The 14,999-nt window shown below is 34.0% G+C and overlaps 1 protein-coding gene and 1 long non-coding RNA gene across 3 annotated transcripts; one reads left to right on the top strand and one right to left on the bottom strand.

The window, feature by feature from the left end:
* LOC107613346 lies at positions 300-4,417 on the top strand. Its single transcript, XM_016315311.2, has 6 exons — positions 300-640; positions 737-792; positions 1,444-1,487; positions 1,622-2,122; positions 2,967-3,147; positions 4,193-4,417. Exons 1-6 carry the CDS (start codon positions 478-480, stop codon positions 4,349-4,351), a joined length of 1,104 nt encoding a protein of 367 aa, XP_016170797.1. The 5' UTR covers positions 300-477; the 3' UTR covers positions 4,352-4,417.
* LOC107613347 lies at positions 2,272-14,384 on the bottom strand. Of its 2 annotated transcripts, none has more exons than XR_001614006.2 (7): positions 13,684-14,384; positions 13,555-13,604; positions 10,026-11,319; positions 9,833-9,925; positions 5,767-7,739; positions 5,560-5,627; positions 2,272-2,665 (listed from the first exon to the last, which is right to left on the bottom strand). It is a non-coding gene; the product is annotated as an uncharacterized LOC107613347 (long non-coding RNA). The 2 variants fall into 2 exon arrangements; XR_001614007.2 differs by lacking the exon at positions 2,272-2,665 and adding an exon at positions 3,002-3,198.

The following is a 14,999-nucleotide window of genomic DNA, read 5'->3' as shown; positions in this document are numbered from 1 at the left end:
TTGCTATTATGTCTCCTTAAGGGTATTAGTTAAGTATATTATAAAAGAAAATATTTTAATGTTATTATTTTTTTGTGTTTGTTATAATGTTATTTATTATAAAAATAACTTTTTTTTATATTTTTAATACATTAAATACATCAAAAATATTTATAGTATACTTAATCAAAGGACATAGGACAACAAAATTCTTATCCAAAATAATAATATAATAATACAATAACATAATATTAATGAATGAAGCAATCGATAACGGTCATCGGCTCATGGAATATATAATATTAATAAATAAATAGCTAGAACAAGCTGAGTCTGAGCCCAGTTCCCAACGTTCACTCTTCTTTCCCTCTAACCCCATAACGGTCACATTTGCACCCTCCTTCACTACTCTACTCCCGACTCACATTTCACACCACACACTCACACTTACACTCGCTCTCAACGGCGTAACGCTTTCTGCTTTCGCTCTCTCTTTCTATGGAACCTGCGAAGATAGACTGGAAGAGAGTAGCGCAAGAATGGAACTTCGTAGAAGACGCCCTATACGAGAACATCAACGCCCCCAAATGGGTTGACTTCTTGTCCGTTGATCATTACTCCCTCAATCATGTTGATGACGAAGCTTGGTTTTGCAGGCCCGGTAATCCCCAAATCACAATTTAGGGTTTACCAAAAATTTTGCAATTTTTTTTGTTGGTTAATAATTATCTTGTTAATTTGGTGGTGGTTGTTTAAGATTGCAAGCATCCAAAGACAGCAGAGGATTTTCTCAGATCAAAGACTCCTTCCAAGGTTTTTCCATTCTCATCTTTAGCCTTTCTTTATATGTATATGTATTACTCACCTATTTTATTCTTTTAATGTTTGGATGCTGTGAAAGTGCGAGAAATTGAAGAAACTAAACACTTTCTATTCTGCGTCTTTCCCAAATAGGAAAGGATTTAAGCTCGAGTAGCTTTTCTTTTTAATTGTTTGGATACTGGAAAAATGTGAGAAATTAAGGAAACTTGACGGTTTCTATTCTTGGTCTCTCCCAAACAAATAAAATCTATCTGACTAGCTAATTTTCTTATATTGTTCATGTTTTTCTTCAGCATGATTCACGAGGTCCATTTGTTCTTTTATCGTTTGAATGCTGGGGAAGTGTGAAATGTTTAAGAAACTTGACAATTTCTGTTCTCAGGGTGTCTCTGCACCAATTAAAGATTTAAGCTTAAGTAGCTAATTTCCTTAAAAGATTCGTGTTTTTCTTATTGCTATGATACTTTATATGCATCTGTTCATTGTTCTGAGGTTTCAGTTATGGAGGATGAATTTTTTTTTCCCCTCTTGCTATGTTACTTTTGAGTGGTTGTATTTGCTGTTCTGAGGTTCCAATTATTAGTATTTGTTTACTGCTCTCTTGAAATTTTCTTGACTATTTATTATGTTTTTCTCTTGAAGGCTTATGTTTCAGAAAATCTTCCTCTTGGTGACCAAAATAGAAGGTACTTTACTACTAGTAAAAATTTATTTTACTATTATTTTCTTTTCCCATGCAATTTGAGGTTCTGTTAAAACACTGAATTTCTTTGATTAGCCTGCTGCACACACACATATATATTGATGAATTTTGGTGCAGAGATGCAAAAATTAAGAGAAGGGTGCCCACCCTCCCATCAGCTTCTCCCCCAGATGGCAAATCAAGATTCAACCAAGATAGCGAAAACCAAAACCCAAATGTGTTTACACCTCCAATGAATCCATTCAAGTACATGAAGGCTGCAGTCAAGTCAAGTGAAGAGAAGAAAAAACCAGCTGATGACACATTCCTGAACAACAAGGCACCTTCGTTGAGATCAACTCTTTCTGCAAAGAATTTGTTCGCAGGGCGGCCTATTCTGAATCAAATCACAGAATTCTGCAACGAGTTGAAGAAATTGGCAACAAGAGCTAGGGAGAGAGAAAACGCTGAGAATTTGAACCCTTTGAAGAGTGAAGAGGCTGTGGAGAAGTCCCCATCTCCTGTGCAACCTTTGACAGAGTTAGATAGAAGAGAGAAAGAGAGGAAGCCACTGATTGAAGTGGGAAAGGCTGAAAAACTGGATGGTGCAAGTGTTAACGGGAAGCTACAGAGAAAGAAGTAAGCATTTTCTCCCTCAGAGCCTATGTGTTTAACTGTTTATAGAATGTTTAGTGTTAGTCCTTATTGAAATTTTAGTGATCAATATTTCTCTTTTATGCTAAGACACTTGTAGTTTCTAATTTGGCTGTACAACAAGTAACTGCATAGAACACCAAGAAGATAGTTTTATTCTCAATATTCTTCAATTCCACTGGATACAATGCTTGAATCAAGGAAATAACAACATGAATAATATCAGAGGATTGAACAATGGCAATATCATGTTGTTAGCCATTTAGGTCTTTAAGAACAAATAGCATGATTAAAACTATACAAAATGATATCATGTTATTCAAGGGTTATGAATGTTGTATAAAATTAAACAAAACTATTTTATTTTTTTACATTTCATCACATTAGAGTCATTGTTTTACATGATCTGCAGACTTAGAGCTGCTGAATGAGATCATGTTGTTGAAGAGCTTAAACAAAAGTACTTTTTGTCCCTGTTCACTTCATCACTTTACAGTTATGCTGGCATTAATCTTCATTGTCATAGACCTGAAAAATAATCCATTAGAAAACGAAAATAAAATAGATGTCTCGAAAATAGTTTTATCCCCATAAGAATGGTAAAGACTTTCAGCTAGTAAACATGCACTGTTAGTGCATAGATCAAGGATGCATTTGTTTCAGCTTTTTCTTAAAAGGAAAAAAAAAATAAAAGAAAAAGAAAACACAAAGGAAAAAAAAAGTTGTTTTCCTAGCTGTTGGTTAACTAGAATATCAACTACTACAAGTTTTATACCATTATAGCAGTCCTTGAGTTAACCACCAATTTGTGGATTATTGTATTCTGCAGAAGACCTGATGGGTCAGAAAATGTGCCAATATCTCTTAATATTGAGAATGTAAGACATAAAAGGGAGGAGCTCTTACAACAGCAAGTTCGAACGAATCCTCCCTCTCCTCAGTGCTTCTCTGCCACAAGAATCGGACCGAATAAAGCTACACCTTCAAAGGCTCCTAAGTCCAGGCTAATGGTATGTAACTACCATCCCTTATGTAGCACACTCTTCATAGTGATTACATAACTGACAAGACAATATTAACTTTTTTATTAGTGAAATTTTGTGTAGGTAGTGAAAATGAATGATAACTAATCCTAAAAGAATTTTGTCAAGACCATAGTGTGTTCATTCATAGATTTTTCATAACCCGACTCACAAGTTATGTTAGTGTCATTATGTTGCTCCAAATAAATGTGCAAGAATAACTGATTCTTTTCTGTGTCCCTTTCTCTTTTGTGGTAGATCAATTCAGCTGAATTTAGACAATGGTAAAAAAATAGTGCCATTCATACTAAATATGCAGTGGGGTGGGATCTTAGTTTTAAGGCAGTTCTTTGATCCAAAGTTGTGTTCGTTCCTTTTATTTTGATCCAAAGTAGGATTTTGAAGCATTTCAGTGCATCCAATGCTTTTCTTTGCGTGCACAAGCACAAAACAACATGATGACATACACTCCAGATTGAGTAAACTGACAGGACAGTACTATACTAAGCTATGTGTACTAATGATAAGATAAATATCCTGAAAGATAAATATCCTGAAAGTATCTTCTTAAATTCATTGCTTCATATGGAGAGAGCAAGAATGCTTTTGTGTGTACTCTGTGCTTCTTGTTGCTTGTTCCTTCACTAATACCGTGTTGTGCGGTCAATTCTGCTGACTCTACACAGCTTAAATTCATACTCTAGTTACAAAGCAGTCCATTGTTGTTTATACTTGATCTCTCAAATGGTGGGATTTCGAACTTTTCGATGCATCCAATAACTTTAATTTCTTCTGTTTCATTATGATTCATATTGGCTGCTTCATATGTTGTCCATGAACTGTTTGCACAACACAATGTGACGATATGCTAATATAAACTTTGAGAAACTTTGAACTTTTCGTACATACGGTTCACAACTGTGCACCGTATGATTAGTGCTGAAGTATGATTTGATTTGTCTTACATGTATATAGAAACCTTTGAGTTTTGGTGAAAGATAAAAATATGAATCATTTGATTGATATGTAACAGGAAAGAGCAATCCTACAAGAAGTTGAGCAAAACCAGGAAATCGCAAAAGAGTTCCCAGCAATGAACAGCAGAAGTAATGCTACAATAGTTGATGGAAAAGGAGAAACAAAGCCATTGGACATGTTGTGGTTCTTGAAGCCTTGCACACTTTCAAGCTGAATATATTTTTTATTAAACCTTGGAGGCATTAATTATTATATATAATATATATCATTCCATTCATTCTTTCATTTCCCTCATAAATAGCAAACATTGTTTATAGTCGTTTTTTTGTTGTTAGCTATTCTTTATTAATTTGTTCTTTGTTCTCATTTCATTCTTTGTACTATGAATATATAAGAATCTCAAATAAATGATTCAATAATATGCAATTATGCACATTGAGGATTGAGAGAAATTAGTGTATTCCATTATTATTTTAATTCTTTAGGTAAGCATCCTCCTCGGTGTATGTGGAGTGAGATTGTCAAATACGAAGAAAGAAAAGGGCGGAGGTCAAATTGGAAGTATTTATTCAAATGATAATAAAATTATAATCATTGAAATAGTTGTAATTAATAAAAATATTCTTATTTTTTCTTTTAAATTTATAGATATAATTTAATTCCATTTGTGAATATATTTTATAGAAAACATTATGTATAACAAAGAACAACTTAGTATAGTTAGGGATGGGCATGGTTTGGATTTTTATAAATCTAAATTGGATTCACTTCAGAACCAGTTTTATGGTTCATGAAATCAAACCAGAAATAGATTGAAGAGAGAAATTGTTTCTAAATCGGTTTGAAAAAATAAAAATCGGTTCTAAATCGGTTTTAGAATTTCAATCCGATTTTACTTACTTATTTTAAATTTGATATTATTTATAAACCAGTTTTAAATCCGATTTTTTTAATTCAAATTTAAAATCCAGTTTTTTTTTTTATAAAATCCAGTTTTAAAACCAGTTTCTTCAACCAAAAATCCAATTTTAAAACCAGATATTTTAACAAAAAATCTACTTTTAAAACCAGTTTTTAGAAAATCAATTTTCAAACCATAATTTTTTAAAAAGTAAAATTAATACTAAATCATTTTAAAGTATATAGGTTCATTACAACTAGAATTTGGTTCTTTATAAATCTAATGACAATAGCTAATCTATATAACATTTAATCATTCTCAAAATAGCAAAAGAATACCACCAAAAAATCTCTCTAAAACAACAACCACAAAGTATCAAAAGATACCAAGTTGCCAACAAAATTATCAAACAACCACAACCTTTGAGGAAAATATATATGCAAATAACAAAATATACCTTTGTCATTTTAAAACAAATCTTTGAATGAAAGTATTAAACCAAATGAAAATATTAAGCATACCTAGTCATCATCAAGATTATCAATTGATGCCGCCATAGAACAAGCACCATCATTAGAGGAAAATATATCTGCCAAGGGAATCAAATTAATTATCAAGTCTATATTCAACAACTTTTAATTGGTAACTAATACCTAAATTCTAAAATAGAAAGACGACAAAAACAAAAATAAAATAAAATGAGAAGAAATATGAAAAAAATTCTATACCTTGATCAACTTGATGAAGAACTTCACCATCATCATCTAAAGCAGAGAAGAGATCTTCCTTAAGCCAATCTCCTGTGCAGACTAAGGCCTCTACCATTCTAGGTGTTAAGGAACTGTGGTATGGATCGAGGACTCTTCCTCTAGTACTAAATGCAGACTCCGAAGCTACCGTAGAAACAGGTATAGCCAATACCTCACGAGCCATATTTCCAAGAATTGGAAATCGGGTTGAGTTGACCTTCCACCAGTTTAGTATATCGAATTTATGGGATTATGGCTCGCATTCTTCTTGTAAATATCTATCAAGTTCAAATCTTGTATTTGTTCTACGACTGGTTGCTTGCAGAAAAAAGCCCATGCCATGAAGATCGGTATTAATGTTGTTGGCTTGAACATCTTGCGTATCAGCTTCACTTGCTTCCTCAGAACTTTGGTATTATTGATAAAGTAACTTTATGCACTTGGACAACTTTGACTTCAATTCGCCTCCTTTTTCTTCTCCAAATAAGTAATCCAAGAAATAATTGACATACTCAATCTTTTGCATTGGATTAAGTACAATAGCAATCAATAACAACATATTCACCAAATCAGGATTGCCCCAATACTTCTCATACTTAACCATCATCCTTTCTGCCATTGACATAGTACTAAAATCAACAGAATCACAAGAATGACAAATAAATTGTCCAATTGCAAATACTTCCTTCATATACATATCACTGGTAACATATAAGGTACCAGAAACACGTATAGTGGCATCACTGACACTCGCAAAAATGGTACAATGGACTCAGCATACTCCCAGTCTGAATCAGAAGGAACACCTCTCCATTTTCCTCCATTCATCTCTCCTATATAGGTATTATCTTTCAAAGCAAGCAACTCAAATGCTTTGCGATGCTTCAAAGCTACCTCTAACATTTGATAGGTAGAGATCCACCTAGTCTCAACATCCATGCAAGGCAAGCCTTTATATTGGAGTTTTTCTAGTTCAACACACTTTTGAAACCTACTAGCTCTAGATGGAGAAGATCTAACATATTACTGCACTACGAATCCTCAAGACTGATTCATCAATCTCTTTTAACCCTTCTTTTACAATTTAATTTATAATATGTGCACAACACCTCATATGAATGAATTCACCATTCAAAATAATGCTATTCCAAGAATTCAATCGCTACTTCAGATATTTAATTGCAACATTATTAGACGAGGCATTATCAACTGTCACACTAAATACCCGATTCGAATTCCAATTATTTAAATAAGATTCAATTGTTGCTCCTATAACCTCTCTTGAATGGCTTGTCACTTGACAAAAATTAAGTATTTTTTTTATGTAATTTCCAATCCAAATCAACAAAGTGTGCTGTCAAACTCATATAAGTAAAATTTTGAATTGAAGTCCAAGTGTCAGTGGTTAGACATACTCTACCACAATTTGCGGAGAGAAAATCTTGCAACTTCATCTTCTCTTCAGCATAAAGAGTTCCAATGTCACGTGCTAATGTAGTCCGTGAAGAAACTTCGAATCTTGCTTGTAGGGCATGTACAAATCTTCGGAATTTCGGGCTTTCAACGAAGCGAAATGGTACCTCTTCTCCAATAAACATTTCCACAAGTGCCCTTCGAGCCTCCTCTTGGTAAAATTTGGAAGCACTGGGTGAATTTAAAATATCACACTCATCTATAGTCGGGGTGGTTGTTGTTTTTCTTCTTTTGTTCGAATCATTATTAGGATTTTGCTTGCATCTTCTCAAATGACCACCCATTGAGGTGGTTCCATTCCCATATTGTATTAAGCTACTACAATATTTGCATTTATCCTTCTTCTCGGTAGCATTCTCTACATCAAAATGATCCCAGACAGCTGAGCGATTCTTATGAAAACCTGACGGTGGAGAAGATGGTTGAGTGCTAGCGGACATCCCTGCTGCTTCAATATTAGTGTTTTCAGTCATCTTGCTCTGCATATAAAGCAAGGTTTACATAACTCAAAATTTGGTGCCAAACATGCTAAAATTAACACAAACTAGTCCAGCAGCTAATAAAACTTCAGCATGATTCATAAACTAATCCATGTTCATATATCTCGCAAAGAAAACACGGCCCAAAGATTATGAAATTAAAACTTCATATTAAGAATGATTTCAACATGATTCATAAACTATACACAGCCCAAAGAGAGACAAACAACTGATTGTACCAACTTAGTTTCTTGCATTTTATGAAAATAACATGATATTTGCAAAGAGACATATGAACATGGATTATGAGGCTATTTCACATAAACTTAAACAGTCTAAACAAAAGCTATATCTAAGAATTTCTATATATTATAGTCAATAATATTTAACATAAAATTAATTGTGTATGTTATGTCACTCAATAAGCTACTGCCATGTAAAATTTTCTCAAGGAAAAAATCCACCATCACAAAATCTAAATCAAATAATTAAAAACCTAATAAAAGGAAAATTGTTATCTTCAAGAAAGAAGCCAATTCCAAAGAATATGATAATCAATATCATAATTCACATATAATCATGATATAATATAGTCTGGGTCAACACAATTTTATTGAACAACTGAATATACTAAGCTTTGGGAAATGATACCAAAACACTTTCTTGCACTTCTACCTTGGAAGGCCATAATTTCATAATCTATTATTCATGAAACATCTAACAAATAGGTCTGAACGACCAGTTTGGAGGCTAACACTAATGGAAGCATTATCAGAGCTGACAGAAGGTGTAGGGATATAATAAATTGCAATAGGCATCTTTGTTGGAAGCTGTGCCAGTGGACCTTCATTCTAAATTAAGCACTTGAATTGCTTGTCTTATTGATGGTCTCATATTCTTATCAGGATGACAACACCACATACCAACAATCATAAAATACTTCACTTGTTTCTCATCAAAATCCTTTTTTAGTCTCTCATCCACAACCTTATGCAGCTCTTCTCTTCCATAATGATCCCAAACCCACTCAACTAACCCCTTTTGACTATCTTGATTCTCTATAAGCTCAAACACCTTTTTTCCCGGTGGCAATCTCTAAAGCAACCAATCCAAAGCTATACGCATCTGACTCCTTACGTTTCTTCCCCAACCACATAAGAATGAAAAAGAATACAAAAAGGGACAAAACAAAAATAGGGCATTGGATGAGAGATACAAATATTCAAACAAGCTCCGAAAAATTTAATAGTCTCGAGTTAAAAAATAAAGGGATGAAAAACAACATGTAATAGGAGCAACAGTCATAATTCCTATAATCAGATAAGTTGAAACACTAAATAACATTCAGTCAACATAACATGCAGCAAAAAAGCAGCACTAGAAATAGACGATACAAATTCAGGCATGAACAAAATTTGGTCATATTTCACTTGTACAATAATCATCTATCTATTGAACACCATAATGCACAAAACTCCTGCCTAGCACATAACCTTATGCCACCCCGCGAGGAGAGAAGAAGAAAAAATTAAACCTGTGGTCACTTGGTTAGCACCTTACTACAAAGAAGTATAGTATCTATTATTTATCTATCTTTTGACAAAATATCTAGAATCTTAGAAGTGAAGGGGTTCATTCCCCCAAGAAACCCAACCAGCTGTCAGTTCTCTAGGAAACAGTTCTATGCATTGAAGAGGTCGGAGCCCAGGAACATAATCCAATAACAAATATGTTCATATTATAAAGAAAAGAAAAAATGAACTTGCATTCAAATCATACAAGGTTCTCAGCACAAATTAGCAACCACATAAAAGTAAAACATCCCAGCCCAGCTTCTCATCAAAACAGCCCAGTTCCAGCAACAATTTCAGTAATTTTGCAATAAAATAGTAAATTTTCACACAAGCAAACAATGTTCAAATCATCTCGGCCCAGTTTCTCATCAAAACAGCAATTCCATCATAAACCTAACAATCTAAAAAAAATCATCCTAACCTAACCACCTATAATCAACTAATAGTAACTAATCTAACTAAGCTAATTAACCAAAATTAATCAAACTTAATAAAATAAAAAGGAAAATGGACACAAACCTGGAAGCAGAAAACTAGAACAGGGGCTACTGCTTGTTCTGCTTGTGCTGGAACTGCTTGTTCTGGTTCAGTTTCACCAACTTTGATGTGCTCCTGGGTAGAAAAAAAATTTGCAATGCAATCAATTACAAAATCAGACACGACAACTCGAAATTCCTCTAGCAAAAGAACGAGCAGGGGTAATGGTACTAACGCTATGACCCAGTGGCAAGAAGTGCGAGCAGAGGCGAATGGAAAGCCTACACTTGTGACGGCAAGTCGGGGAAACGGAGACGGTGAAACCAAAGAATGACAACGGCGAATGAGAAAGGAGAAGACCGAAGGAGAAGCGCCGAAGGAGAAGACGCCACAGTTGAAGGAGAAGCGCGATGATTTGTGTGTAGTGTGAACTATGAACTGGTTCACCAAATTAGGGTTTTTCCAATTTTGGATCCTAATTCGGATTTGGATCCGGATTTGGATTTAAGTTGGTTAAATGGTTTGGATTAAAAAACCAAACCATAAAATTGATGCAATGTGGTTTGGATTTTTTTTAAAAAAAACTGGTTTTTTTAAAATGATTTGGTTTGGATTGGGTTTAAAATCCAAGATTGGGATTTTTTCGCCCAGCCCTGAGTATAGTGATAAACGTTGGTTTTTCTTTTTAGGAGGACGTAACTTCAAATTTCTCTAACCTAGTGGGTCAACTCGAGTTTAACTAGGAATTGTCCAGTTTTTGCTGAGTTTGATCAAATTTGACTGAGTAAATTGCTTAACAGGTTTAAATGATAATTCAAATCAGTTAGTAGACCGAATGACTGGTATTCTAATTTGAATGATCGGGTCGAATCGAATTTGATATCTATTGCGGGATAATTAGAGAGTTATTAAAAGAAAAGGATGTCTTGGAAATTTTTCAATGAAACAAAGTATCTAGTTCCACAAACTTAGATGTGTCTATTTGAAGGATGTATCATATATAGGGGAATGCTATGTTACTGAAGCGGTCGTTTCCTATACAAGAATAGTTGGACTCAATGTATAAGCTCATATTAAATTGGTGCAGTGTAAAATTGTAACACTTTAACTAATGAACTCATTATGCCTAGGTCATAATAGGCTGTTAGCTAGAACATTATAGTGATCTTTAACCTGTAATTCTTAATTTAACATATCAATAATATTGATAATACATAAGTAGGAGCCTATGAGCCATACTTTTTTTTACATATACATTATACCAAAATAAAATAGAATTGACATGACTAGATGAATGAAAAGATTTCAAATAAGAATTTCGAATTCAATTAATACAAATTATAATACATATATGTATGTATACAAGTTTTTAAAATAGATCATAATACACGAAATTCATGTCTTTCAAATTATAAATACACATGGTAATTATATAGGTAACGAGAGAAAACCACCAAAATTAGACTAGTCACTCCGAAGAAGTAGAAACTCGCTAGATCAACTTGGTTATCACAGAAGACCGTCGAGATCTGAAAAAGAGAAGTAAATAGCAATAGGTAAGAACCCAAAGGTTCCCAGCAGGGTAACGAATCCAAATAACGACTATATATGGAACATGAAGCCTCTAAGCATTCCTAATCTCTAACTCGATAGGATTTCAAAGCGTATGGTTTTAACTAAACCGTTTAAAGAAAACCTCTAGTGTGTACTATAATTTTGATTACAATTGAGTTAACATTTTAATTTGTCAATTCATTAACTAAGTCCTTAGTATCATAATTCACTTAAAGATACAAACTAAAAACTCTAGATCAAACAACTTACTCATCAACATTTATCCAACATCGCCATAATGCATTTCTCATTAATTGACCATCTCAAACCTTAAAATTAACGAAACCCATCAAAACTATCATCTTATCTTACGTCATCCTTTTAGGAAAACAAACACAAGCAAAACACCCATCATCAATCACTACAAAGTACAAATAGTTCAACTAGTACAAGTAGCAAATAGATAAACATGTAGGCAAACCAAACAATTATGTACACCCAAATAAATGCATATGATGCACGCTTGTCGTACTGGCCGTGAGCTCATGTGTCTGTTATATTGCCAGACCCGATACATCCGGTAACTAATCCGGATATAGTCTTTCAATCATGCATCCCCAAGAGGAACATCCCACATTTATCACAAGTCGGTCTCAGAGGGAGAGTGCCCTGTCACCTTCTCTTGGAGGCTAGCTAATCTAGGGATTGCATGCCTAACCACCCTTACGATAAGAAAGAATATGGGCGGGACAAAATCACCATCCCAACATCTCTACCAAAGCACTGAGCAAGTGAGACAAAACCACCATCCTTGCCAGGTGCAAGTGTCTCACCGCAGCACTGAACAAGTGGGACAAAACCACCATCCTTGCTAGGTTCATGTGTCTCATCAGTAATGCAAGCGGGACAAAATACATTTCCTTGTCAATGAATAGTCATATCTCAATTATAATCATGCAAGCGGGACAAATCCTCTATCCTTGCCAATTCAATTATTATATCACAATCATAATCATAATAAAAACAACCAGAGTCATAACCAATATCATAATCATAATCATGATTTTCCATAATCATATTTATCGGCAAAACAATCATCCTCAAGCTATGAGTGGGACAAAACCACCGTCCTCATTGTGGGTGGGACAAAACTATCATCTCACACTAATCATATCTCATTTAATAACCATTATATTTAGAGGATTCTTGACAAGGCCTTACCCTCTTCTCACGATGAGAACAACACATAACACATAAAATGCCTCTCAACTCATTGAATCTGAGTCCTTTCCTTTACCCAATTTCATTATAACACTACCCGTTGTTCATTAATCACAACCATTATAGGGAGATTATTCATATTAAATTCATTAAAACTATCCTCAACAAATTTAAATGCCTTAGAGTATTTCTTAGGCGCAAGATAGGTGTTACGGGAAGGCATAGGCTCACTGGAAAGGCTCATTACATCAAAAACAAAATTTTAGAAAAATCAGCAAAATAGTGTATAAGCACCGTACCTGCTACTGCTGCTATTTCTGTAGAATCACATTTTAACCTCCAAACTTCAAAAGACCATAACTTTAGCTACAAAAATTATTTTGCCTTTGTTTTTTGAAGACAATAAATTAGACATTCTCAATTTTATGACAAAATAAACCTCACCAATTTTTAAGCTTTGGAGACCAAGTTATAACTCGTCGAATCTAATAAAAAATCTGCCAGAGTGCAGAATTTTCTACAACACCAAGGCACTCCACTTTTAACCAATTCTTGGAATCATTTCCATCAAAACTCAACCAACATTCAAGACCAAATCATAATCTTTCATTTTATTCCTGTTCTATCTATCTCTTCACTCAATAACTCACCAAATATCTAATTACTATCTCAATCATCATATAATTTTTAACCAAACCCAAAATCATAATTTAGTATCATCATCATAAGTCCACTCCCAACAAGTTTAGCCTATCATCGTCATCAACCTCATTCTCAATAATTTAGGAAATAACAAATATCAACATCATAGCATGCCATAGGATAATCAAATATTCGAGGCCTTCGGTCATTACCATTCAAATTCATCATTTAAAACAAGTATATTTTATTGAACTATCATCAACAACAATTCATCAATATCTTTATGTCAACTAGCCTAGGGTTTCACATAACATTATATAATGGTTATTTGACAACAAAACCCGTACCTTAAATGCAGTGATCCTAAGCCTTTGGCCAATCCAAGCCTCAACAAACTCTATCAATCAATTTCATTCAATTTTCAACTTAAGGTTTCATACAAATTGGGATAAAATGGAGAGAAAGGATTTCTTTACCTTATATTGCATAAACTTGGGATAAAATCCCTCTCGAATTCGAGCTAGAGGAGATTCCTCTAAGGAATCAAAATCATATATTTTCATCCCTCGCACCTCATAACGTGAAAAAAAAAAAGAATGAGAAATAGAAATGAGTTCTCATGGTTACTCACTGCAAAAGTTGTATAGAAATAAAGAGGGAGACGAGAGCGTGTAGTTGCAAACGAGTCATCATTAAAGCTCTGGTTTGTTAGAAAAGTGGATTTGAAGGTGATAATGAATAGTAAATCTTTTTCTTTCCTCTCTCACTTTCACTGGTCTGCTTCCATAGAGAAGAAAAGAATTTGAGGAAGAAAGAGAAATACGGCCGTGAGCCTTTTAATGAGGGGTGAGGGACATTTTTGTCCCTTTTGCTCATTGTTTAAAATGATCCTTTTTTTCTCATACCTTTATTTTTGGACCAAAATGTCATTGATAAAAATAATCATAAAATTAAAAAAATAAATGAAAAAGAAAAGAAAAAAAGGAAGCAGAGAAAGGAGTAGGATTCAAAAAAAGAAAGGGAGAAAAAAGAAGATGGTGGCACTTCCTCTACGAACCATAAGTGTTACCTCTCTTTTTCTCGCTCCCTCCCACCTCTTGCACGACCACCTCATCACCTTAAACATTTTATTCGTCAACGATTTTGAGCCACAAATATTAGGTTTCAAGTTGTAGGGAGACCTAGATATGAATTTCAAGACCAAGGGTAATGTGTATTACTTTAGGATGGAGCTGATGGTGATGTTGATAGGGTAAGAAGGGATAGAGGAACTGGTAAGCATGATGACGCGGGCCAAATGTCGGTTCAGAATTTTTCAAAAAGATTGCTTCGTCAATAGTATAGTTCCAAACCAACAAATGACTCGTGTCAGAGTTTAATTGATTGTCACAAATTCAAATCAATAAAATCTGGGAATTTTAAATCTTGGATCGTCTCTCAAAGAAATTGCAGTGAGGTATGCGTATCATTGGTTATGAGAAAAAAGGGTTGTAAAAGCAAAAGACAAGAAATTAAATTGTAAGAAAGTAAAGAGCAAACAAAGAAATTCAAATGCTCAAAAGTATCTTCGCAAGGATTGAGAGCTAAGGTTTCCTTTCCAAGTCATTGACCACAAGCATGGTAACTAAAAAGAGTTAATTCCACTTCGTCATCCCTAAATATCGGAGAAAAGTCAAATAGGCATAATTGATCTTAATGCACAAGTCCTAGCCAACTCACTAAATTAGACTTAGTGAAAGACTAGTGACAGTAAAAATAAAACCAACAAACAACCCTAAATTACCAATCAATA

The sequence above is a fragment of the Arachis ipaensis genome, chromosome B08 (genome assembly GCF_000816755.2).
Source record: "Arachis ipaensis cultivar K30076 chromosome B08, Araip1.1, whole genome shotgun sequence".
Classification (NCBI taxonomy): Eukaryota; Viridiplantae; Streptophyta; class Magnoliopsida; order Fabales; family Fabaceae; genus Arachis; species Arachis ipaensis.
The sequence above is the reverse complement of the archived record's forward strand: the minus strand, read 5'-3'. Positions and strand labels throughout refer to the sequence as shown.